Raw genomic sequence first — 25,643 nt, forward strand, 5'->3', positions numbered from 1 at the left:
AAATTCATATATATGGGAGGTAGCGTGAACAAGTTGGCTAAATTATTTCATGGATAAAACAGCAAAGTTAGATTTAATAAAAATTATAGATAATCAAATTGGATGGAATGCAATTAAAGTTATATATATATCTTATTGTTTTCGTTGAGATGCTTCTTGTATGATTAATTAAATGATATGGGAATGAAAGCTAATTGTTTCTATTTTTGCTACCCCTACAAAATCATCTCACGCGCGCCTTCTCATTCATTCATGTGGCAGGTATTATAACCGTTTAAACGACACGGGTTTACCCAAGTGTTGCATGCAAATCTTCCGGAACAAAACCTTCTGATGACACAAATTGCAGATGATAAAAAAAAATCTTCATACTTTTTAATTTTTTTAAGTTTTTTTTAAAATAGTCTGATCCACAAGAGCACGGGTAAACAATATTTTGTGTCTTGGAATCACGAGCTATTTTACTTTTTTTTTGGGATAACTAAGGACAGTATGGCTTATTGTCCCCTTTCATCTATCACTATCGTCAGCTGAAGCAAAAAGGTTAGAGAAATATCATGCCGCTAGCGAGGTCATGAGTGCACACAGCAGGACCGGAGAGCAACTGACTCCCATTTCTCAAGGTACTTAATAATTCCCAGATTATTGTTATATATGTTTAATCCTATATTGTTATATGGTCCTTTTATAAATTTCAATATTTCATGCTCTTTTCTCGTTTTTTTTTTTTTATATGCTTGAGAGATGGAAAATAGAAACGAGAATGAGATGAGAGAATTTGATTAGGTAAGAGGATATTTCTGGAAAGAAGAAGCCACTGAGTTGAGGATGGTTAAGGTAACCAAGTAGTTATTTTCAATACGATAGGAACTAGTTACTTGTTTGGTAAACTATAAGGACTAAGTTTATAATCAGTCCATAATTCCTATTCATTTGTGTGTGAAAGCAGACTAGGCTTGCTTTCTCTGTATGTACTATAAATACTAATTAATCAAAGTGTAGATGATCAAATCAAGAAAAGGGGATGAAGCTTCGTAGGTACTTTGCAGATTGTACCATTTCATAAATATCCTCCATTCATAGTTTTGACCAATCATACTTATAAATTCACAAAACGAATGAGATCCCAAGAATATATGCGGTCTTGACATTTTCTTTCATGAACTGAGTGCTCTTTCTCACCCCGTATAATTTTCAACAGCAAGACAGTACTTTATTTAAACAGAAAAAAAAAGCGAGCTAGGGAGCTACAGACAGGAGATCATGACGAGCAACGGGATAATGGAGAGGGCTCTGAAGAGCCTTGGAAGGGGATTTGACTTGACATCGGATTTCAGACTCAAGTTTTGCAAAGGAGAAAAAAGACTAGTTTTCCTTAATGAAGCAGAGAAAAAAGAGCTCGAGGTACCTGGTTTTGGGGCCATCAAGGATGTTTCTGTTGATATAAAGTGTGACAAAGGAGATCGTGTCCGATATCAGTCAGACATCCTTGAGTTCCAACAGGTATTTTATTAGTCTTCAAGAGAGTTTTTGCTCTTAATTCTTGTTACTGATTTTTCCATATGGGGTTATAAATTTATGAGTAGAGAAAAAGTGCAGATGTCAGAGTTCTTCAACCAAAAAGCATCCGTGCCAGGAAAAATCCCATCAGGGCTGTTTAACTCCATGTTTGGATTTGAAAGTGAAACATGGGCAGCTGATGCAGCTGACACCAAATGTTTGGCACTTGATGGTTGCTTCATAACCCTGTTCAATTTTCGTATTGATCGGTATCCGCTGGTTCTCTGTGATGAAGTCAGAGATGCAGTTCCATCGTCTTGGGATCCCTGTGCTCTAGCAAGGTATTCATCCTCTTCATTTTTCTTTTTATGAACAAAATAATGAACATAATCGTGCTAAAAAGTAGTATATACAATTATAAACACATGCAATGAATGAAAAAAAAAGAATTCTGCTTGTTTGCTCGCTTCGGATTTGATAACTTTGACTAAGAAAAGATTAAACCAACTTTTTTTTCTTTTTCTTTGCACCTATGCGAGAGTTGAATCAGTCGACCAAGATGGGCCAAACTTCGAAGTCTATTCAAAACTTCGTGTCAGTTTAGTCGTTTAAAGTTCGTTTGGAATAATAATTACGATTGTTTTTTAAATTATTTTTTATTAAAAATATATTAAAATAATTTTTTTTTTATTTTTAAAAATTATTTTTAATATAATGATTTAAAAATATATAAAAATATATTAATTTGAAAAAGATTAAAAAGATTTAATTTTTTTTTTAAAATACTTTTAAAAACATGAATTTAGACTTTTATGTTGTCTAATTCTTTATTTTTACCCTTAAGACCCTTTGCTGCTTTCTTTCTTTTTGCTGGACGATTTTAGCATGCAATTCCCTTTTGACTTGTAAAATTTTTCTATGTTATAGTAAGACCATTGTATGATTTTAGTTTTCTATTTAATTTCTTTGTAAAAAGTGGCTTATAATACTTCATAAACTTTAACAAAAGTATAGAATAAGAAAAATTATATTACAAGCATCGAGTGTTTTATACACGAGAAAATCTAGAAATTCAAAAATTGCCACGATAATTATATGAGAAATCTCAAAAAATAGTAAAAGAGAAAAGTCACTTGAATAGTTATTTTTCTTAAATGTATAAAATGGCAATATAGGAAGAAGAATTTAGTATGGACTTTTTTGTTGGAAGAGGAATTTGAAGTTTGAAATTATTATCTTCAAGAAAAATGATATATTTTTTTGGTCTTTCACATTCTAGACATGAACTTATTTTGAACATCTTTTTCTGTTTTTTTTTATTTTATTTTTTTAAATCACACTGTGCATAATATTTAAAGATAAAATTAGAAAAATGTGAGTATTCAATATCTAAATTACCCATTTTAAAGGCGTAATTGACACAAACACACGGAAATATTTATGGGTCATATTTAATTATATTCAGGATGGTCATTGGTGTTATTTGCGCTTTATGAATTGTTAATTCCACTTCATATTTATAATAGATTTTATTAATAGACTATGTTATCCCTTATCTTCAATATAATTATGGAATATCTAATTTTAATAGGACCGAATTTTATATAAATATGTATTTTTAATTATTAAAATTCAAAAACCTATTCAAACTTAAAAAAAAATATAAAAAAATTCAAGTTTTCAAAATTTTACATTTGACAACACACGCAGAAAAAATCTTACACAAGAAAAAAAATGAAGCGTGACAATATTTTTTTTAAATAAACTTAATTTGGTTATAGATAATTATAAAAAGGAAACCTAAGGAAGGCTTTCTACTTCTAGCTATATTTTCGAGATATAAATGCAACACGCAAGTATATGATTAGGGATATTTTCATCTATTTAAGTAATAAAAATAAATTATGGAGTGAGATTGACCGATTTATAAAATGAAAACAACACTCAATGATCGAGAAAGGACAAATTTCTTGGATCTGATCCTTTGACTCTAGCTAAAACAAGGAAAGAGTTATGAGGTTTTTTTTCTTTTCCAAATTAGAATAAAAGATAAACTTACTTCTCAAACTATCTTCAAATAATTAATCAGGTAGTCGTAAATATAATACATGCACAAATTATAAATTACAAGTATAAAAGATGCACAATAAATAAACACGCAAGTAGCAAATACATAGGCATGTACAGCTACTGTTTTTATATAGAATGAAAATTATTCTCCTTAACTGTGCTGGAAAATAAGTTTGGCCACATGCTTATGTGAGAAAAAAACTCAAAGAGATGGCCAATCCAGCTCCGCAGACCAAGTGAAATCAAAGGGTGTTCATTTAATTGCAATTTCTTTTTGTTTTGTCAAATAGACTAGCTCCCTCGTCTGACTAATAACACATGCTAAGAAATTATTCCGCGCTAGTTTAACATGGTAGTCAACAATGTCAACTTGCTTGGATTTGAAGTGCTAACCACTTTCAGACAAGTGATAGGCCACCCTCCCATTCCCCCGACCCCGCTCTCACTATATTTTATAAATATTTTTATTTTTTTCGAATTAAGTTCATAGAATTGAAAATTTAAGAAGAAACGTGACCGTGCGTGGTTGCCACAAGGCTAATTCTCGAGGGGATATGCTGACTTGCTCCTTGCATTTCCCAAACCCTGATTGAACTCGAAATCTTGGTTTAGTTCAATGCACGTTGGAGGGTTTGGTAGACGAAGTTGCTACACAAACCAAACTCGTGGAACTTGTAAACCACATTTGATCTCATCAAAATTAAAATGCCTGACAGGTTCATTGAAAAATACGGGACACATATTATTGTGGGGTTGAGCATAGGTGGCCATGACGTGGTTCTGGTCAGGCAAGACAAATCTTCCAATGTGGGCTCATCAGAGCTGAAGAAACATTTAGATGACCTTGGTGATCAGTTGTTTTCAGGGACGTGCAATTTTACTCCAAAAGCAAGAGAACACAAGTCTAAGGTTACGTTAATCGATCCCCTCCCCTACCATGTAAATCTTTTGTTTGTTTATTTAAGATTTTTCTATCCCAACATAGTCCTAATGATTCATCTGGGCTATGAATTGCAGGCACCGCAGGCTTTCAATGTCTTTGATCCACAGCCTGTTGCCTTCGATAGCTTCTCTTCTGTCAGCAACACAAAAGATGTATGTTCCCCTCTTGCAAATGATCGTTTTTAAATTCTAATGCTGTCATGGCACCACGTTATTGATTATTGACACCGGTTTGGAATATGAGGAACTTAATGGGTAGCTATAAATATAATTCATGGCCCAGAGGACCCAACGTCCCCAGCCCACATTTATTCTCATAGCGGATACCATCACAATGTGGATGTGTATAAGTTCCCTAATATCTATTTTTCTTTCTATATAATCTTTCACTAACAACTTATGGAAATAACACATGTCGAAGAAGAGAGAGAGCTAATTTTTCAAAAAAAAAAAAAAACATTGCAAATTATTCAAACTCATATTGAAGTAGGGAGTTGATTTTTGCAGGGAATCACTGTTCTATATGCCAAGAAGGGAGGTGATCCATCAGTAAGTAGTCACTTTGAGTGGCTTCCAACAGTTTCTTCCATGCCAGATGCAATTCATTTTAGCTTCATATCCATAACGTCTCTCCTTAAAGATGTTCCTGGCAGAGGTTTCTTGTCTCACGCTATCAATCTTTATCTTAGATGTAAGTGTGCCCGTTGTTGTCTCTCTTACTGCAATGCTATAATAAGCACTATAGTAGAATTAGCATATTGCATTTGCTGAATCCACTCGCGTGAAACTGATTTTTCCTTCTTATGTGATCGCAGACAAGCCTCCTTTATCTGATCTGCCTTATTTTCTTGACTTCCAATCTCACAAGAGTTGGGCCCCTGTTCACAATGACCTGCCACTAGGCCCTTCCACAAATGTGGCAAGTTCATCTTCAGCTCTTCACTTGAACTTTCTGGGCCCTAAACTATATGTGAACACTAGTCAGGTAGCGGCTAAACCTGTCATTTCCTTGTACGAATTTTCATATAATTTAGTGCCTGTTTTTACAAAAGTATGCTCTGGCCATACAGGTTACAGTTGGAAAGAGACCAGTAACTGGAATGAGATTTTATCTTGAAGGGATGAAATGCAACAGGTAACAGTCAAAAACATATGAACCTTTTTAAAATAATCCTCTACAAATTGAAGAATTTTCACGGCCATCGTTTCTCTTGGCCAATTGGAGGATAAACACGTTTCTGTGGCAATGTGGCATGGTCTTTATCATATATGCCTTATGATTAGCGTTAATCAGGCCTATATATCCCCTTTTCAGGTTAGCCATACACCTCCAACACCTAACAAACACACCAACAATTCTTGCAAACAAGATAGATGACAGCATGCAATTATGGCGAGGGTCCGATGACATGGATAACGAACGATACTTTGAAGCTATAAATCGAAAAAAGTTTACCCATGTATGCACAGCACCAGTAAAATATGACGCCAGATGGAGTTCTACAAAAGATGTAGCTTACATTGTCACAGGAGCTAAACTTCAGAAAAAGAATCATAACTCGAAGAGTGTCCTCCATCTTCGGTTACTGTTCTCCAAGGTTTCATGTTCTTTTATAGTTCAGTCAAGCTGGGCACAAGGCTCCTCAGGATTTTCGCAGAAATCTGGCCTCTTCTCTGCCATAAGCACGTCGTTAACAGGCAATCCTGTGAAAGAGACACCTAAGACTGTGGTGGTGGATTCCAGTGTATTTCCATCAGGGCCTCCAGTACCAGTGCAAACACAAAAGCTTTTGAAGTTCGTAGATACGTCACAGTTGTGTAGAGGGCCACAGGACAGTCCAGGGCACTGGCTGGTAACAGGGGCTAGGCTGGACTTGGATAAAGGGAAAATAAGCTTGCAGGTTAAGTTCTCCTTATTAAACATTTATTCATGAAAGAATGAAAAAAATTTAAGGTGCAAATAAGAAATCAAGACAAACTTCCTAGTGTGGATCTTCTCTTTTGAACTCAAACTGAACTTCTAAATGTCTTCCTTGCCACCTTGCAACAAATATGTACATAGAATAGTGGCTTTACAGTAATGTAATTATTATTTTTTGCATATACGAAACAATACAAGAAATCAAGTATATGGAAATTTTTTAATGCGAGTGAAGGTTGATGGATCAACACACTTCTTTCCTTCATTCTTCAGTTTGCACTGAATTGTTTTTAGTAATTGTCAATATATCCATGTTAAAAAAAGACACCGGGGACAACCTTAATATAGAAGAAAGAATTATCTACTTTTCCTAACATCTGATGTATATCATTTTTTTTTGCTTTTTTTTCTTAAAAAAAAGAAAACGGCAAGCATACAAACCCGTGTCTTTTGTACTTTAAATTTATTATGATTATTTTTTTTTATTTTTTTTGGTCGTACAAGATTTTGTTAAGTTCGTTTGTTAAGGATAAATCATTTAGAAAAAACTATTAGGATAAGTCACAAATTTTTACTTTAAATTCTTGTAATTTTTTTTTTTAGAAAAATTGTTGTTATTAAAATACGCATAATGAAAAGAGATAAAAAAAAAATTGTCTTCATGAAATATTCAAAACAATAAATATATAAACGGAGATGATATAAAGGTAAATAAAATCTTCTATGAAATAGAGACGAGGACAAAATTATTCTATTGTCCACACTTATTTTTTTCAAAGATAGAAATTTTACGAACCTAGACTAAAGTAAAGGAAGCTTTTATATATATGATTTGAAGTTAACTAATGACTTTCTGAATATAAAGAATAAACGGGTTTACATGCCATTTATTAAAGGTGTTCAAAAAAACTCCTGTTTGCGCAGAACTTTTTAATATCAGGACCTTTTCACTTGAATATTATTAAAGATTTTTTTTCTTCTAATTATTATTATCAAGGCTCTCGGCAAACAGAGCTTGCTGGGTTAAGTTCAGTAACAATGGCTTCACTGCTCACCTCAAAAATATTTGATCAAAGTTTTTATCATAAGATTCTGCAGCGAACACAATCACTAAAGTGTCTCCAAGCAGAGTTTCTATGAATCAATTCGAGTACATACCCGCAATAGATAATTAATTTCCCGTGGAATGAGATCTTGCAGCTTCATTTTAGACATGTTGGTTTGCAGTGTGCGCATGTGCATACTGCTGACTGTTCTAGCTCCTAATAAATCACTCTTTTATATGCTGAAGGGGTGAAAAAAAGACTAAATTGTATTACCATTTCTCAGTTGATAATTACAATTCCTTAAACAGTGTCGTTATAAGTTTAAATAACTCTATTGAGTGGATTCTTATTATAAAACATGGAGTTGCATCATCAATGTCCAAAAAACACATATATGCTGTATAATTCTTTGATGGTTAATAAACTCACACAGACAGCATACAGATACAGTTCACTTGTCATTTTAACTATCTCCAAAAGATCACCAATTTTCGATGTTGACATTTTTGTTTTAGTTGGTAAACTCTCTCACATACAGAGCATATAGGCACAATTTCACAGCAAATTTATAAACACTGGCACGGATTAAAAAAAAGTCAAAACCGGAGACAACGCACCTCCTAAGGTTGGTGGAGATGGCGCTTAAAGCTATTACAAGAACTCGTACTTGCAGGCATTGCCTTAATTTGCTGATTAACTCATGTATTGGCTTTCCTCACATCTCATTTTCTTTTTAAAGCCTGGCACATTTTTTTTTCCGGAGATGAAGCGCAAATGTAGTTAAAGAAGAAATTGATGAGGAGATTGCTAAGAAATTGGACTTTAAGAATCTTCCAATTGCTTCAAACACATTTCGTCTTGCAGATTTAGGATGTTTGGTAGGACCAAACACCTTTTCCATGATCAAAATTTGCTTGAAGCTATAAAAAAAAAAAAAAATTGCTTGAAGCTATCAAGCACAAGTATGAATTGCAATTCCATACCTCCAAATTCCAGAATTTCAAGTTTTCTTCAATGATCAACCAATTAACGATTTTAACACCCTATTTAACAATCTCCCACAAGAAAGGCAATACTTTGCAGCTGGTGTGCTAGGTTCATTCTACGATCAGTTATTTCCTGAGTCCTTTCTCCACTTTGTGCACTGCTCTATTTCACTCCATTATTGGCTGTCTAAGCTGCCAGAACAAGCGTTCGACAAGAATCCCCCTTTGTGGAATAGAGGAAGAATTCACTACACAAATGCACCAAAAGAAGTTGCAAATGCGTAGGCATCTCAATTTGCCATGGACTTAAAGAACTTTTTGAACGCAAGATCTAAAGAGCTTGTTCCTGTAGGGATGATGGTGATAGTTTCACAGGGTATCCCTAACGGCATGCTCACAGGGTATCCCTAACGGGATGCTTTATTCTGAGCTACAAAATGGCTTTATGTTCGAGTGTATGTCACCGAGCTTCATTGATATGGTGAAAGAGAAGAGAAATCTTGGTTAACTATCATTTGTAGATGCTTGTTGTCACGAACTGATTTCTAGATTCATAACTGGCATATAGACAAGATTCTCCTCCAAGATTCCATACTTACATGAACTCAAATTTACATACAAACTTATCTATTAAATAACTCAATCACAGTTCAACGCAACATTAACAACAAACTAATTTCATAGTATAATCAAATTATCTTAATACAAGAGTTAATATAATTTTATAGTTTTGGAGCACTAGATATAAAAACAAGTTATAAATTTCAACCAAAAAGTAGGTTCAGAAGGTCCAACAAAAGTGACATGCTATCAAGAAAATGATAAATAATAAGAGTGTAAGTTCAACAACTCAGTAAGTAGATAATGTTCAATATACACACACATGGGATAATACAACAATGAGAAATATATATACAATTAACTTTAGGTTCTTATAGTAAGGTTCCTGGCCATAACAAGAATATCATAAGGTAAAGCTCGTTAGAAAATCAAAATGCAATGAGCATGAGACTCCATACTATGTGATGATCAGTCCACATATGTTGGTGGCTCCCCCGACCAACTAGGGTTTATATATGATGTGCATAAAGACCAACACTACCCTGTTAGCATGAGTATTTTGACTGGCATACCATATGTTCATAATCATAATCAAACAGAAATAGTTATATCTCAAGACTCAATTCATGACATCAATCAAATAAGAAGCTATCAATTCAGAAGCCAACTCAAAATATATATTGGTTCATATCAAGAATTCAGATTTAACAATTAATTATGCTTTATCATAACAAAAATAATAATCATTATATACATTATCAAGAAGCATAATCCAATTTATATTAAAAAATTAAATATTTATAATATTTCTCATGCATATAAAAAATTATTCACTTACCTGACTCAAAAGCAAATAGAAATCAAAAGCAGACACTGAAGAAAATCTTACTAACGTCCCGCTAGTAGAATATTAAGATTATTTGAATACAAAAGAGATATATTTAAGAATGACTCGAAAGAATATTTAACCTATTTAATACACTTAAATAAGGGTGTATTCTGTAATCCTAAGAGAAATCTTGGTTAACTATCATTTGTGGATGTTTGTTGTCACGAACCGATTTCTAGATCCATGACTGGCACATAGATAAGATTCCTATTCAAAATTCCATACTTATATGAACTCAAACTTACATACAAATTTATCTATTAAATAATTCAATCAGAGTTCAACACAACATTAACAACAAACTAATTTCATAGTATAATTGAATTATCTTAATACAAGAGTTAATATAATTTCATAGTTTTGGAGCACTAACTAGACATAAAAACAAGTTATAAATTTCAACCAAAAAGTAGGTTCAGAAGGTCCAACAAAAGTGACATGCTATCAAGAAAATGATAAATAATGAGAGTGTAAGTTCAACAACTCAATAAGTAAATAATGTTCAATATACACACACATGAGATAATACAACAATGAGAAATATATATACAATTGACTTTAGGTTTTTATAGCAAGGTTCCTCAAATAGGCTACAACAAGAATATCATAAGGTAAAGCTCGTTAGAAAATCAAAATGCAATGAGCATGAGACTCCGTACTATGTGATAATCAGTCCACATAGGTTGGTGGCTCCCCCAACCAACTAGGATTTATATATGATGTGTATAAAAACTAACACTACCCTGTTAGCATGAGTATTTTGATTGACATATCATATGTTCATAATCATAATCAAACAGAAATAGTTATATTTCAAGGCTCAACTCATGACATCAATCAAATAAAAAGCTATCAATTCAGAAGCCAACTCAAAATATATATTGGTTTATATCAAGAATTCAGATTTAACAATTGATTATGCTTTATCATAACAAGAATAATAATCATTATATACATTATCAAGAAGCATAATCCAATTTATATTAAAAAATTAAATATTTATAATATTTTTCATGCATATAAAAAATTATTTACTCACTTGACTCAAAAGCAAATAGAAGTCCAAAGCAGACACTCAAGAAAATCTTACTGACGTCCCGCTAGTAGAATATTAAGATTATTTGAATACAAAAGAGATATATTTAAGAATATATTCTATAATCTTATATATTTTTGAATTAACTAGTCTATTTTTTCAAAAACCCAAAAGTTAATTCATAATAAAACAAAGAATAAAATTGGTAATAATTCACTAAATAACCCTCAATTATTCATCAAACCAATCTGCAAAATCTAATATTATATCTAGGGATTAATCTTGAATTTATCATATTTTTAAGGGTCAAATTGTAACTTTTGTCAAATTGAAGGACCAAACTAAAAATATCATAAATCCATGACTATACTAAAATTATGACCATATTTAATCCTCAATTCTGTCCATAATATCTTATTATGCTCTAGGGACCATTCTGGAATCTTCTCTAAATTTTTTAGGGTCAAATTGTAATTTTTATCAAATTGAAGGACCAAATTAAAAATATCATAAATCCTTTACTATGCTGAAATTCTGAACATATTAAATCCTCAATTCTTTCCAGAACATCTCATTATGCTCTAGGGACCATTCTGGAATTTTTTCAAATTTTTAGGGTCATTGTAATTTTTGTCAAATCAAAGGATCAAATTGAAAGTGTTAAAATTTCATAGCTATACAGGAATTCTGTCCATAATTCATATTTTATTCTGTTTAGAACCTCGGAATATGCTTCAGGGACCATTTTGTAAAATTTTCAAAGTTTGGGGACTAAACTGTAATTTTTGCAAATTAAGGGATCAAACCAAAATCTTGTCATCTTCAACCTCCAACTCAGAATTATTTCAACATAAAACCTATTGTTCTTTCCATATTTCTAACTCAATTTCACTACTTACACAATTTATAACTCAAAATCATCACAATCTTCCATAATCAACTAAATAATCAATTACCCACAACAATCAACCCCACAATATTCTATTTAATTTATCAATTAAACTCAAAATATAAATTTTCAGAACCCTAACATTCATCAAAACTGAAATTAAAGTTCAATTAACATATATTTGTACATTTAACAACCTAAATCTTACCTTTAAACTTATTTTTTCAATTCTTTTCTATTTTCCTTCTAATTGTTTTCTTTTCTCTTCTTCTTCTTCCCCTTTTCTTATCTTCTTCTGTCAGTTTTTCACTCTAAAAACACAGCTCTCTTTTCTTTTCTTTTTTCTATTTATATTTATTAAGTTTGTTGAATTACTCTACCTCTTTATATTTATCAAGTTTGTTGAATTACTCTACCCCTCATTTAATTTATTCCTACATCAAAGCCTTCAAGGGCTTTCTAGCTTTTTTCTATCTCTTTTAATACAAAACATTACATTTGTAATATATTATACATGATAGTAATTATTTATTTTTTTGTTTAAATTTAGAAACCAAACTCATCTGGAATGTAAACTGCAATTTTTTTCTAAAAAAAGAAAAACAAATTAAACAAACTATAAGAGAGTGGGCATAATTATTATTATTTTCACCCAGCTGGACTATTAAGAGAGGCTGATCGATTGATTAGTAACTATGGATGAATCCATAATAATTGTTTGCAAACGATTAAGCAATTCTTATTGTACAATAATAAGATATGACAAAGTTGCAGAAAATAAATGAACACTCGTGGAGAATTAAATTAGCAGGAGAGAAAGCCTGCATGAATGACAAGCACTCGAACACGCATCATTTGCGTTTCAAAACAACAAACATTAGAGCTCCTTTCCTCTCGCTTGATTGCAGACGATGGGAAAAGTCCTCAGCTTTCATAGCATAGCGATCAAACAAGTCATCAATAATCTCAGTTCCAAAATGTTTACTGATTATTTCCTCTATCCCAGCTCTCAAGTGCATTTGGAGTATTCGCCCCGAGAAAGAGCTATAGCTTTGAGGATTTGATTCTCCGTTTGCCATTGTCAACTCCATTTTCTCAACGTTAAAAGACCCATTTCTTTGTATTAACTCTTTCATCTCTTCCAGAGTTGCCGCATACATTGGCAAGTTGAAAGAGTCCACTTTAGCTTCACTAATTATACCCTGTAGATAGCGACCATTTGGGGTTGAATTTATTAGATGCATGCATGGAAGTCAAATAATGCTCCAACCTTAACAATAACAACACAACATACATTATCATGAACTAGATCTACACTGTACTTCATAGTAGATTTTGAGATTATGTTCGTTTTGTGGGAAAAAAAACAATATACATTATCATGAACTCTACTCTGTACTTCATATTTGATTCTGTTCGTTTTTTTTTCCTCTTAACACAAATATGATGCAATAGAAAATATTCATTTTTTTATTATAAAATATTCAGTTTTCAAGATTATTTTCCTTACAACGAACCCACACAAAACCGCCGAAACCTTATGTTTGACGAACATGTTTTGAGGGAAAAAAAAAAGCTCTTTTTTTATGAGTTCTAGCGAGTGAACTACGAATGAAATATCTATAGTATTGCGTTTATTTCGGAGGAGTACTCACCTCGTTCACCATGTCCAAGAAGCAAGACTCCAAATAATCTATAGTAATTCCCATCCCTGTTTGGCAACAAGGGATTCCATTAGGCTGGCCAGGCATCGTCATCACCAACATTCCTCCAGCGACAAGCTCTTTTGCTCTAGCATCCAAAAAGATTTCCATGTCCTTCGCAAATTGAGAAGAATAAGCATCAACTACTTTATCCAGGGTATTCGAATAGTAAATCCTTCCCTTATTAAACGAAGGAGAGTTCTTGTCTAGCAATTCTTCTGGCACCTTTGAGAGCCAGTGTAGTGCAGTAGAGGAATAAGCAAAATGAAGAGAGCTATCAGGAAACAACCGACCATGGAAAGACCCAGGCACACCGGCTACAAAGTATTGCCTATTCAGTGGGAGAGTGGTGAAGAGGGTGTTGAAATCATTCGATGCCTGGTCATTAAAAAATGCTTGGAATTCAGGAATTTGACTAGTAGGGCACTGGGATTTGTATTTCCTTTCTACAGATTCCAGTATATTTTGCATTGCTATAAACGTATTGGGTCCGGTTGAACATCCAAAATCTGCAATATGAAATGACTTGCCGCTAGAACATAGGGTTTCCATATCAAGTTTCTCTGTAATTGCCTCATCAATTTTTTCCCTCACAGCATTTGCTGATTTTCTCTGCAGAAGTAAGATTTTGATGCACTTAAGTTCATCTAGATATATAGTTTTGAATTTAATTTTTACTTCATATTTATGAAAAGAAATTGTGTTTTATATGTAAACACTTGCCAATTTTAAATTGACTACAGAATTTGAGGTCCTTAAATATCAATGAATTGCTTACATGTTTGAAAGCATAAGCTGTTGAAAGTCAACACGGGCATTAAATTGCACCAGCAACTTTGTCATGGAAGCTTTGCCCTCACATGACAATGTTGTAAACTTCTTGACAAGCAAAATCTCATCCTACGAACTGTAGCTATGGACTAAGGAGAGGTGAGTTAATGCACCGACCTCTACTTGCCGGAAAATGACTTAATACACCGTTTTTTTTACTTCTGTTTTATATGTTAACCAGCTAGTAGAAATTGTTAGGCCCTCTCCCCTTTTTAGCATCCATCAATCGAGTCAGTGTGGTGCAGAGAACACCAAGTGAGGAGAGCTAGAAATAACACATATACGGGTTTATTAAACTTAGGGTGTGGTGTGTGAGAATGAGAGTGAGTGTGATATAATTATTTGTAGTGATTGTGTGAACTAGTATATTTATACTACTATTGTGCAATAATTAGTGGTATAATAACCTTGGTTTAGTACACAAATTGCGCTGCGCTAAGCTCATTATAAGCGGTATCAGAGCTTTGCTAATAAACTCAACATGAACATGCCGTTAATTATAAAAAGTAAAAATAATATATCCAACTCTTTGAAGTAAAACCTGTAAGGTGGAGTTTTTGGCATAGCTGTATGTTCCATTTCCACCGTTCATAACTGGCAACGATCCCAGCAATCCGATTTCTGCTTTGCTGCTCATCGATCTTGGTGTGGTTTGAGAAGTGAAGCCTCGATCGAGCATGTATTTATTCTCGTTCTGTTTCTCTCTAGAAGGTTTTGTCAAACGACAAGACAAAACAGTTACTACAAGGTTTGCATAGTTGATGCTTTTTGCCATTTTCCTTTTTGGACAGAGTAGCATACCTGCTTATTCCATTTTGGATGTTTTTATGTGGCGCATTTCTTTCTATATACTCATTTTCCGTCGATTTGTATTTTTTTTTTTTCCACCGCATCAACAAGCCACCTTTCACGCGCACCGATATTCGTTCTAATTAATTCATATTTAAATAACAAAAATCCAGTCAAAATTTGAAAAACTTGTGCTTTCAGATCTGGTTAGATTTGATTTAAAACTCAACAGATGACGAAGGGACTAAATTAGTTTTAGACCAGAATCGTCTATTAATTATTAACCACCAAAGAGGATATATACGTGTGTGTGTGTGTACATATGAGAGATGATTATTCTGAAGAAAGAACATGCGATAATAATTAGATGAGTTACAGGGAGAAAAAAAAAAAAAAACCTATATAGGATCAACCGAACCTACCGTTAGTATTTCGCTGAAAGATGACAAATGGTTTTCGACTCCTACTAAGAACATCTAATCAACAATTAAAAATGATTAAAAAAATAAAGAAAAATCTAGGAAATAAAATTTGACAAGTGTACGTCTCTTCATGAGTCGGTTTATTGAGAAAAGACAAACAAAAAAGGTTTCTTCCATGCATATTGAATGAATGAAAGTTCATTGTCGATGTTATTGGCATAAAAATGTTGAAAAAGAAGACTACAAAGTTCATTGTCGATCTTGCATTGACAAAATATTGAAAAAGAAGACTACAAATTAAGTTCATGCTGGTGGGGTTTGTGTGTGTGTGTGTGTAAAACTTCATCCATGCCTATTGAACGCTACATAAAAGACAAGCAAAGGAGTTTAATTTCTTCCAACGTGCAGCATACATCGTGATGATCGATGTTTTCTTTAAATGCCACTTGGCAGATGATGGGATGGCATTTACAATGACGCCGAGAAATTTCCATAGAAAAAGGCAAACCAACCATTTATTCAATAACAGAAGCTAGAAATATATCTCCAGTTCTGATTACAGCTTTCATGCATTATAACCACTGAAAATTAACGTAAACCAATAACAAACCACTCCTCACAACAATGCTGTAGACAATACACACAAATAACAGTAAGCTAAAGACAAGTAGTCACACAAATATCAAACACGCACAGGCTTTGAGTTTTATAGGCAAATAAATATGTACTTCGTAATAAAAGAGGCAACGAGCACGCCTGCGAGAGGACAGAAGGGAAGTCTTCTAGTCTCCGATCTCTACATGAAAGCTCGGTATTCGATTGAACTGGTGCACCAATGATGTCGTGCCCTTCTTAATCTCAAAAAGTTTGTCATGAACACACCATGGAAAACTGAGGAAATGAACTCCATCCTTTCCCTCGTTGTAGCGGCCCCAAAAACGAGGATGATATGTGACGTGGTACCAAGCTGATGCTTTTCGATAAACATCATCAGGGCTTTCGTCTGAACCGCTCTCGTTGAACCAGGCTCTAGCTTGCTTCCTCAAGGAACTTGCAGAAAAATGAATACTATCCAAGTCCCTTTTCTTATCAAAAGATCTTCCCATTTTCATGATGCAACCACTGATTATTTCAGCCTCAGTTTTGATCCCGTAATAGTCCATCATGTTCCCCAGCTTGTTGTCGTATTCACTTTTGTAATAGAAAGCATCGTTGATATAATCCTTAAATCCATCAACTTCCATGTCAGGGTCATAAGACTGCTTTGCCATTTTCCTAGTGAAGGATCCCATAGGACTTGTGTCCGGTGCGATGTCTCTTACAGCTCGAAAAAGCTTTCCAAGTACACGCTGGGATTCATAGATAGTATGTTTATCTGCATCCTTCTCCATAAAATCTGGATATGCTTTGACGCGTAGTTCTTTAGGAATTTTAGCAGGCACGCCGGTTTTTGGGAAGTCAACAGCGAGTGAGCATAGCTGAGCGAGTTTAATACATTTTTCACTTTTTGCCATGTCAGGCTCACTGTCTGCAAAGACCACGTGAGCAGTGCAAATGATCCCTAAGCTGTCGTTGAGTAGGTAATCTGTAAAATACTCCTGAACTTCCTGTAACATTGTAGTCAACTAGTCAACGCAAAGGGAAAATGTCTCAACAAGTATACGAATCAGATGTGTGTGAGAGGGGTGGGGGGGTTCTGAAAATCGACTCTGTGTGCTATATAACATATCATTAATTACAAGGAATTCAAATAAACAGAACTTTTCTATAAAGTTCTTTCCAGAGCAATGACGAACTACCCAAGCAATTAATGATATTACTGTTCAGGAAATGATTCCTGTGCTCATTTATGCGAAAATTAGAAATGATGGGAAGAACATCTGAAACAAAGGATTAAAAATGTTTGCTTGTTGAAGATTCGTAATTAATGAGACGCCTTTGATACATGTTAACACACTTGAATGAAGAGTTACCTCTATTGTAACATCGTGGTCCAAAATCGTAGTTTGTGGTGCAGCATAATCCATGGGTGGAAATTTCTGAGGAGGAATGAGATCAGTATCCCAACATACAAAGTACACATCTCCATCTAGATCACTTCCCGAGCATTCATTTGTATGAGGTCTGATCAAAATTTTACTACTATCAGAAAGCAATGTATGCATAGAGACATATAATGCATAACAGCGATTTAAGCCCGTGTGCAAGAGCATGCCTACTACAGAAGATTCAAAAGTACAATTAAATGATGTTTCCATGACCAAAGCTAGGAGTTTCCCAAGAAACAACAAAATAAATCTTGCAGCATGTAGTTAAGTCTGACTGACAAAAAACTATAAACGTAGAAGTTGAGAAGTGTTCGTTTCAACAAAGTCCAGAAAGAATGTGAAAGACACAGACAACAGGACATCTGTAACAAGTTCCAAGTTGTGATGCTTCAGAATGACTAGTGCAAATAAGAGTTTTTAAAAAAACAATAAGAAAATAAGAAATTTACCTCTTTCCTTTTTGGGGGAAAACGATGCAATCCACCATGTGATGCAAATCCGGCACATCCACAGCCTCTAAGATCTGCACGTCTCCTGGGTGTAGACAGGGGTTTTTTGCAACAGCTATCTTTCCCCTAAAAATGGCTGTCTCTGATTTGCCACCTTTGAAATGATCATATAACTTCCTACGTCTAGCACGAGAATACTGGACAAATGCTTGACCATATTCCAACGTCCTCGTTTCATCCAGACATCCCGTCATTACTCTTCCTTCTGGAACAAATATTCTTGATTTTGTCCGCAAATCAAGCAACTTCGATGCGCGGAATGTTTGCAGAATCATTGTTAGAAATGGCTCTGCATCCGGCTTATAACCGCATGCAAGCATTCCCTTCAGAACATGTGCGCTCTCTCCAGCAGCCATCAACTCAAGTGCCTCCTGTGCTTTTATTGGATCGGTTAAAATAGAATCTAGTTGAGCTATAGCCTCCTTTTGCTTCCTTTCAAAAACTTGATCTTCAACCCCAAGGGTAGATAAAAGAGTGATCACTTCACGATTGAGAAAACAAGCCCGATACTTGCTCCAATCCAAAATATCCAAGCTAGTGTTAGTTGATTTGTACTTCGACATACTTCTCCTCAGTGATAATTTCATCGATGAAGTAGGATCAACAGCCACAACACCTTTGTAGCCTCCGTACCTAATCTGAAAGGCAGAAGGAGTAAAACTTCTAAGGCCAAGTTTCTGAGCTATGCTATCTGCCAATTCTGCTGAAATTTTTCCAATACCATCAGAGAAAACATAGTTGACTCCACCGCTTTTAACCTCTATATCAGGAATAATTTCTATTTCATGCCTATCAATGTTGAAACTTTCCCTCGATGAGCTGAAAGACTGGCCAAGCCTTGCAGCATATTTGGCCACATTCTTTATTTCACGAAAATCACCCATCCATTCTCTGATGTCTGCTGCTGTTAGCCCAGGTCTAGAAGCAAACATCCAAAGAGAACTCTCCCGTAATTGACTCTGTGAGAAACCAAGAAACTCAAACTTCTTAGATCCGATAGTTATGCCATTTCTTTGAACTGACAGTATCCTTTGATAAATGCTGGTTTGCCTCCCCTCAATTGCAGAAAATGTCTTTGGCGATATATTTGTAGATAAAAGCTTATCAAGATCCTCGTCAACAAAAGAAACCCGAAGAAAGTTATCGATATCATCAGGATATTTGCGTAAAACACGACTGGAGAGATTCACGTCTGGGCCACAGAAGTACAATTTAGTAGGGGTTATCTGAACCCTACGTAAAAATACCAACCCATCATCTACAGCAATAGCAGGTGTAGGAAGTCTGCCAGTGGTGAGGTATTTCAGGTATTGCTCCTGGAGCCATCGTGCAGGATCATAACAGCATTCCTTCAAATGACTTAGCTTCTCAAGGGCATGTTGTATGTATGCAATATGAATTTTGTATGGATTGATCAAACGAAAGAACCTTGCATCAAGTGCTGGTCCAGGAAGACAACCATGCTGGACCAAGGAATTGACTTTAAACACAATGTCATATGGAAGTTCAGATACTTGAGCTGCACGCAAAATAGGAACAAGATCTGACTTGCAACAGAAGGTCGATCCTTTTTCCAGAATGAAGCGGCCTTCATCTTCTTCTTTGTAACAGACAAAATTTTCTTGCAAATTCGGAAGTTGGCTGTTGCGCGGAAGCTCCAAGCACAAAGCAGAAGATTGGCCTATGCAGTAAGATGGAGAAAAATCAACATCTCGAATCCACTGATCATCAGTAGCTTCCTTAAAATTGCTGAGCTTATGCGTTTCTTTCTTAAAAATCTTGGGGCCTCCGAGCATCTACCAAACGAAAGAGGAAGAAGGTGTTAAACAACTATTACACTAATAAACAGAATAAACATTTTGTAAACTCACTAAATAGAACATACATACACGAGGTTTTCCCCACAGCATTTGAGAGTTGTTATTTCAAAAAATGAAGGCTTGAACTTTCTACAATCTACTCATCATGAATTCATACCAAATCTTATACGATACAGGAAGTTGTTGGCATGTAGCACAATTCATTCAGCAAGAAATCTTTGTGTACTACGAACTTTCATCAGTTATCCAGTATGAAATGGAATTTAAAACATTTCAGAATTCTAATCAGATTCACAGTATCAAAATCAGGAACAAAACTCTCAAGTTTTCCAAACTTTGAGATATAAAACAATAAACACCTATTTTATTGCTGATAGAGTTTTTCATCATTTTTTTTTTTGTCTAAGTTGGTATAAGATTACGAACATCAGCTGGATGTATCTTATGCCTAGAATAGATATTTGTGTGTAAGGGTTGCTAAATACTACCTAGAAAAATGTGCAGCATGCGAGTCATGGCTCTCATAATGATTCACAAATATACCATTTAAAACACACAACTTAACATTTGATAATTACCTTGAAAGAATCTAGAGGGGAATTTAAACTATCAAACCTGGACGAGAAGATATTTCTTAGTTTTTCGACAAGGTCGATGCAGCTTAATTTGCAAAATGTTCTCATATGATAGCTCGAGCTTGTAATTTTTGGAAAGATACGTCAGAAAGAAGTGGAATTTCCTCAGCTCAACACCAAATGTTACCGAAACATCTTTTTGAGTCCAAAGAACTGAGAATTTTTCCTTTGAAACCTGACATCCGAAGTGCAGTGTTATGTTATCCATGCTATACTGAGTCTGAAAGGCCTTTCTCGTTGAAACAGTATCGTGATACGCATCCCGCGCTTTCAGATAAGAATTACCATACCATAGACCTTCATCATCCAAGGACTTGAGCTTGATCTTTTGAGCAGCTTCACTGGTTGTGAATTCAACTATAGCATTTGTTCTTGACCCTACACTTTTTGGTTGTGCAACATGAACAGCTACAACTGTACCTTCACCAGAGTATTCTTCCAGACATTCCTTTATGTCATCTGGAGGTTCAACAGTAGGAAAACCATACAAGCTAATTGTCTTTGCCATTGTCTAGTCAACTTTTACTGCAGTTCATAGAGCACTGAATTAGTAATGCATGATCGTACAGTACCTCAATTTTGATTGGAACATAATCAGAATTGGAATTTTTGGAATTTTCATACATGGAAACTTTCCAAACATGCCTTGAGGTTAATTAAAAAAAACTACTTCTTCATATGCTAACGCAGTGACTGTGTATGGGAATGACATGAGAGGTTTGTATAATAACAGAATAAATACAGAGTGTGTATTTAAGAATACAGTTTGTTGGTTTTCAATTACCGTAGAAAGCCGATGATTCTCATAGGGTTTAAGAATACATTTGATTGGTTTTCAAGAAAAGAAAACAACTGATTAGATGCAGCTTGATTTTCAAATACAGGTGTAATTTAATAGGAAAGTTACTAGTGATGATGAGCTCTCTAGGCAACCCAGATTCTTGGAGAAGAAGAAAATAGATCAGGGTGACTATGTATTAACACCAATACAAATTTAAGATGGGTCATTAAAAATAAGAAAAGTAGACAAAACCAAAAGAAAGATGCATCTTTTTCCCTCTCCATTAACTGATTTTTCATGCGAATTGTTTCAGAGACATAAAAATCAACACAAGAGCGTTGTAATTTGAAACTAACAGCAATCCTAAAAGGTAGAAGTTAAATCCAGAATTTCAAGAAGCAAATGTATTGCTTCTGTTCACTCACTTGCTAATAAAGTATCAAACAAAATGTTATCAAAACTCTCCAACGCAAGCTTGTTACAACGTATTAGACGGATCCAACTAGCAGATTAGAAGGAAAGAAAACAAAACATACCCACAGGATTAGGCGAGAAGGTCAGCGGGTGTTTTCCTTAGGTAGGGACAGCTTAGACAGCGAGCTTCCTGAACAATTAGAGAGCACTAGTCAAAAGAGGAATGTATACTACTACAAGTACAAAAATAGCCAGAGCCCGGGAGAAAAAATCCAAGAAATAATTAATAATGAAACCTCTTTGTCACACGTTGAAATCAAAACCACACCAGTATAGCACAATCTTAAATATTAGATAGAAATGTTTGTGTAACAAACTCAGGAGTGATGTTTGTCCGTGGAACAAGAAGGGAGAGAGAGCTAAAGAAATGAACAAGGTTCTGTTAATTATATACATGTACAGAAAATGACAAGTCTTACCAAGAGGTTGTCGAGATTAAAATAAATCGACAGGCAGGCCTCAACCATGAAAGAAAGCAAGAGCACTCCTAGAGCGCTATATATAGGCTTTTTACCCCCGAGAAGTGCAGACAAAGGAAAGTGCAAATACTGTTTGGAGTACGGGTAAGTCGGTTATTTTTAAAAAAATATATATTAAAATAATATTTTTTATTTTTTAAAATTTATTTTTCATATCAACACATTAAAATAATATAAAAACATCAAAAATTTAATTTAAAATATAAAAAAATTAATACCTTTCAAAAATATTTTTAAAACCAAAAAACAAACCATATACTAGAAAAAGAATTTCTCAAATAAATAGGGAGACAGTTTAAGTAATATGATCAAGGGATAACTTCAAATAAGTCCCCCATCATGAAGCCACTTTCAATGACATCCCTCGTCTACCAATTCAGGGAATATTACTCCAGTTTCAGCTTAAGAAATTCATTAAAAAACATGTTTTCGAAAGCATTACTTGTGATAGTTATATTTTGGACACCAACAATAACAAAAAAATATCTATTTCTATCTTGCTCATAGCATATATGTCACTCTCTATCTCTTGAAATGTTGCAACCTTATAAAGAACTACTTGAAACTATTTTACAAATTTCATTGAATTAAGCCGAATCATGGATGTTTTTCAATGTCCAAAGTACAACCCTAACAATGCAGGTGATAAGAACAGGCTTGTTAGAGGGGTTGTTGAATTGAGACTAATGGTGTGGAGAACACTGACAAGGGTGGGATACTTTGGGTAACTTTGCTTAATTTGGTAGTTAGGGGATTTGATTGAAACTAATTCTATAGTTAGAGGATCGATTTGAAGTTATCACTGTTGTTAACTCGTTTATGTTTATGCTGATGTACGAAAGCTTACGTAAGCACAACTGTGGGCCCAGTAAACTTCTTAGCACCTACTATTACCCATGGGAATGACACGTTGCGGGATCCTATTGGTTCAAATAGATGTCTAACTTCAACTTTTGTCCTTTAAACCTATGAAACGAAAAGGCAGGGAACTAGCACTGTGCTTGAATTCTCTTTATAGTTTGGCGGTTAAGTTGCTTCCTGGTGCCGGCGTGCTTATCTTCCTCTGTGGGTAGACGAGGGAAATCTATTGTCACAGCAAGAGCAAGCACCACAGCGTCACACCAGAAATAGCCAGTGGTATGGGTGCGCGTCACAGAATCTCTATTTTGTTTTTGACATGGCAAATTGATTGGATGTTAACTAAAAGTTCTCGAAACTTCTACTGCATTATTATGACTGCTGTTATTATATTGCATGTATGTACTTTTGGATTAAGCAAAACCTTAAGTGGATGCATGGCATGGTTGATGTTTTTTAATAGTATATTTTGTTTGAAGATATATTTTTATTTTTTATATTATTACATTAAAATTATAAAAAAATATTAAAAAGTATTAATTTAATTTTTAAAAAACATATATATTTTTAAAAATCTTCTGCAAACGGAAGCTATTGCAGGCCTAAATATACAAGCCAGCCTTTAAATTTTGAGATTTTTACTAGAATGTCTGACGTTGAATCCTTAATTAACTCTCATACAGAGTGATGTTGGATTTAGAGATTGGGAGATAATTCATCGTTTAACTTAGGTTTGCCGATAAACCCAAAAACATAACTATAATAAGCAATCGTCAGAATTAATTGTGTGGAATAAGGATAACCGTACAAAAAAAACCTCTAGTACAACGATTTTATAGTACATGAGTATTTGTTTTTATTTAATAATTAATTACATTTCTATGAGCACTAGCCCTCTCCCAAATCTCCAACATAAAGGCTGGACAGGATATTTAAAATTTAATTCCAAATTGAATGATAAAAAAATATGAAAACACTCTTAATAGTGCTTGACAAGCACTAACAGAGCTCTTAAGCGTGTTATTTCTATTAATTTTGTTTTACTAGTGTGCCACAACAACACTTTTTTAAGCGCCGGCCAGTCAAATGGAAAAGCCATATTCGTGCTGTGTGAGCCTCCTCCTTTTGCAAGGTAACGCGTGTGCTCCCCACAAACGATCTTCAATCAACGAAAACTAGCCCAGAAAAGCAACAGCAATATTATTCTACTTCCCTTGCCATGGAAGCAGAGAATGGATACGATGGGATCATGATCCGATGCTTGACCCAAAAGTCTCGAGCGATGGAATTAATCTTTGGAATGACCCTTGCGTCGAAGGCAGCTCACGGTATCGCTCCTAATTACCTCCATGGTCGAACTTGTGTGGCAGCCAGGAATTTGGATGCGACTTATCCAATAAGTTTGGTTTTCTTGTCTGTTGAGCACCTTCTCCGTAAATGCTTGCTAATCGAAAGTATTTGGCGCTCACTCCTTTCGAAAACGCTTTATGATTTTACCCGCGTGGGCCCCAGGCTAGCGATTCAAGCTTCATCCACTCTTTGATGTTCCTTCAGAATTGTCTTTTCCTTGAGTAAAGAGATGTTTTTGTTTTTTTATTTTTATTCTTTTATAATTATCAAGTTTGAATATGAACAATTTAGTACTTTTATATAAATTAAATATTATTTCGAATGTCAAACCCAGGCATTATCTCTACTTCAAGGCAAAGAGTATAGTAAAAATATGTCGGTTTTTGTATCGGTGGATTTTTTTAATTTTTTCCCTCTTTCTTCCTTTTACTTATTTTAAGACAAATAAATACGAGGAATGCCACAATTATTTGTTGCTAAATAAATGATGAAATTAATAAAAATGTGGGACACAATATGGGTGGTGAGTGGTTTAACAGAACTTCAATACAAAGACAATAATATTCAAATCAAACAGACAATTGGATTAGGATCGAGGCCTTGCAATTTCATCCTTGTCTCAACGTTTGGAATAATTTATAAAATAAGGTTTTCTTAATGAGGTCGTTATATTACAAAAGAGGATCACTTCTAGTAAGAGTCTACCATCATAACAAACTAAAAGGGTAAAAAGTTTTAATTTTGAAGTGGAAAAAAGAAAGGGCATCATCCACTCCACTCTCAAGTTCATCCCTTCTGTGGCAACATCAATGTTATATTTTCACACGAGGACGGGCCTTCATCATTATCTTCAGCTATTCCCAGCTTTCCTGCTTGATACTTCCCCATATCACCAGTTAAATTCTCAAATGTCAACCACTCCAGACAACATTTCTGCAATAGCATGGCATTGATCCTTTACACATTTTGCCAAAACCTTTTTAGGTGACATCAAATCGCCTACTCGGGATTAACTGCCAATCCAATGCAAACACTCTAAATTTTGAGACCTCTCAAGGTTTTCAGAGCATTCATGTACCCTTCCTCAGTTCATATCAATCTAAT

The 25,643-nt window shown here is 34.5% G+C and overlaps 3 protein-coding genes and 1 pseudogene across 5 annotated transcripts; 2 read left to right on the forward strand and 2 right to left on the reverse strand.

Moving 5' to 3' along the window:
• Positions 1–990: 990 nt before the first annotated feature.
• On the forward strand, positions 991–6,705 carry LOC105123743 (MAC/Perforin domain-containing protein). 3 transcript variants are annotated; one of them, XR_841931.1, is made up of 9 exons: positions 991–1,503; positions 1,600–1,841; positions 4,287–4,479; positions 4,588–4,665; positions 5,020–5,203; positions 5,328–5,497; positions 5,583–5,647; positions 5,828–6,513; positions 6,554–6,705. XR_841931.1 is itself a non-coding variant. In XM_011023450.1 (8 exons), exons 1-8 carry the CDS (start codon positions 1,264–1,266, stop codon positions 6,444–6,446), a joined length of 1,791 nt encoding a protein of 596 aa, XP_011021752.1. In that variant the 5' UTR covers positions 991–1,263; the 3' UTR covers positions 6,447–6,705. The 3 variants fall into 3 exon arrangements, 2 of the variants coding, with proteins under 2 accessions (XP_011021752.1, XP_011021754.1); XM_011023450.1 differs by having other exon boundaries at positions 5,828–6,705; XM_011023452.1 differs by having other exon boundaries at positions 1,429–1,503; positions 1,587–1,841; positions 5,828–6,705.
• Positions 6,706–7,837: 1,132 nt separating this feature from the next.
• LOC105123830 (probable S-adenosylmethionine-dependent methyltransferase At5g38100) lies at positions 7,838–8,973 on the forward strand (annotated as a pseudogene).
• A 3,587-nt stretch (positions 8,974–12,560) lies between these two features.
• Positions 12,561–15,030, reverse strand: LOC105123744 (probable S-adenosylmethionine-dependent methyltransferase At5g38100). Its single transcript, XM_011023453.1, has 3 exons — positions 14,916–15,030; positions 13,496–14,155; positions 12,561–13,042 (listed from the first exon to the last, which is right to left on the reverse strand). The coding sequence occupies exons 1-3, from the start codon at positions 15,009–15,011 to the stop codon at positions 12,692–12,694; spliced, it is 1,107 nt and encodes a 368-aa protein (XP_011021755.1). The 5' UTR covers positions 15,012–15,030; the 3' UTR covers positions 12,561–12,691.
• Positions 15,031–16,179: 1,149 nt separating this feature from the next.
• LOC105123745 (probable RNA-dependent RNA polymerase 1) lies at positions 16,180–22,326 on the reverse strand. Its single transcript, XM_011023454.1, has 6 exons — positions 22,272–22,326; positions 21,915–21,982; positions 20,578–21,122; positions 18,083–19,938; positions 17,559–17,709; positions 16,180–17,192 (listed from the first exon to the last, which is right to left on the reverse strand). The coding sequence occupies exons 3-6, from the start codon at positions 21,103–21,105 to the stop codon at positions 16,368–16,370; spliced, it is 3,360 nt and encodes a 1,119-aa protein (XP_011021756.1). The 5' UTR covers positions 21,106–21,122; positions 21,915–21,982; positions 22,272–22,326; the 3' UTR covers positions 16,180–16,367.
• Positions 22,327–25,643: the final 3,317 nt, after the last annotated feature.

This window comes from Populus euphratica, unplaced genomic scaffold (assembly GCF_000495115.2).
Source record: "Populus euphratica unplaced genomic scaffold, PopEup_1.0 scaffold9.1, whole genome shotgun sequence".
In the NCBI taxonomy this organism is placed as follows: Eukaryota; Viridiplantae; Streptophyta; class Magnoliopsida; order Malpighiales; family Salicaceae; genus Populus; species Populus euphratica.

Bases quoted from the DNA above. Each gene is read 5' to 3' on its own strand.
- LOC105123743 (XM_011023450.1), top strand. From the start codon at position 1,264: ATGACGAGCAACGGGATAATGGAGAGGGCTCTGAAGAGCCTTGGAAGG. The intron at 4,480-4,587 runs GTTACGTTAATC...TATGAATTGCAG, and splicing joins CAAGAGAACACAAGTCTAAG to GCACCGCAGGCTTTCAATGT. The intron at 5,204-5,327 runs GTAAGTGTGCCC...ATGTGATCGCAG, and splicing joins TATCAATCTTTATCTTAGAT to ACAAGCCTCCTTTATCTGAT.
- LOC105123744 (XM_011023453.1), bottom strand. From the start codon at position 15,011: ATGAGCAGCAAAGCAGAAATCGGATTGCTGGGATCGTTGCCAGTTATG. The intron at 14,156-14,915 runs GTTTTACTTCAA...TTACTTCTGCAG, and splicing joins CCAAAAACTCCACCTTACAG to AGAAAATCAGCAAATGCTGT. The intron at 13,043-13,495 runs GTGAGTACTCCT...CGCTATCTACAG, and splicing joins TCTTGGACATGGTGAACGAG to GGTATAATTAGTGAAGCTAA.
- LOC105123745 (XM_011023454.1), bottom strand. From the start codon at position 21,105: ATGGCAAAGACAATTAGCTTGTATGGTTTTCCTACTGTTGAACCTCCA. The intron at 17,710-18,082 runs GTAAATTTCTTA...AATTTTGATCAG, and splicing joins TTCCCCCAAAAAGGAAAGAG to ACCTCATACAAATGAATGCT. The intron at 17,193-17,558 runs GTAACTCTTCAT...ACAATGTTACAG, and splicing joins ACCACGATGTTACAATAGAG to GAAGTTCAGGAGTATTTTAC.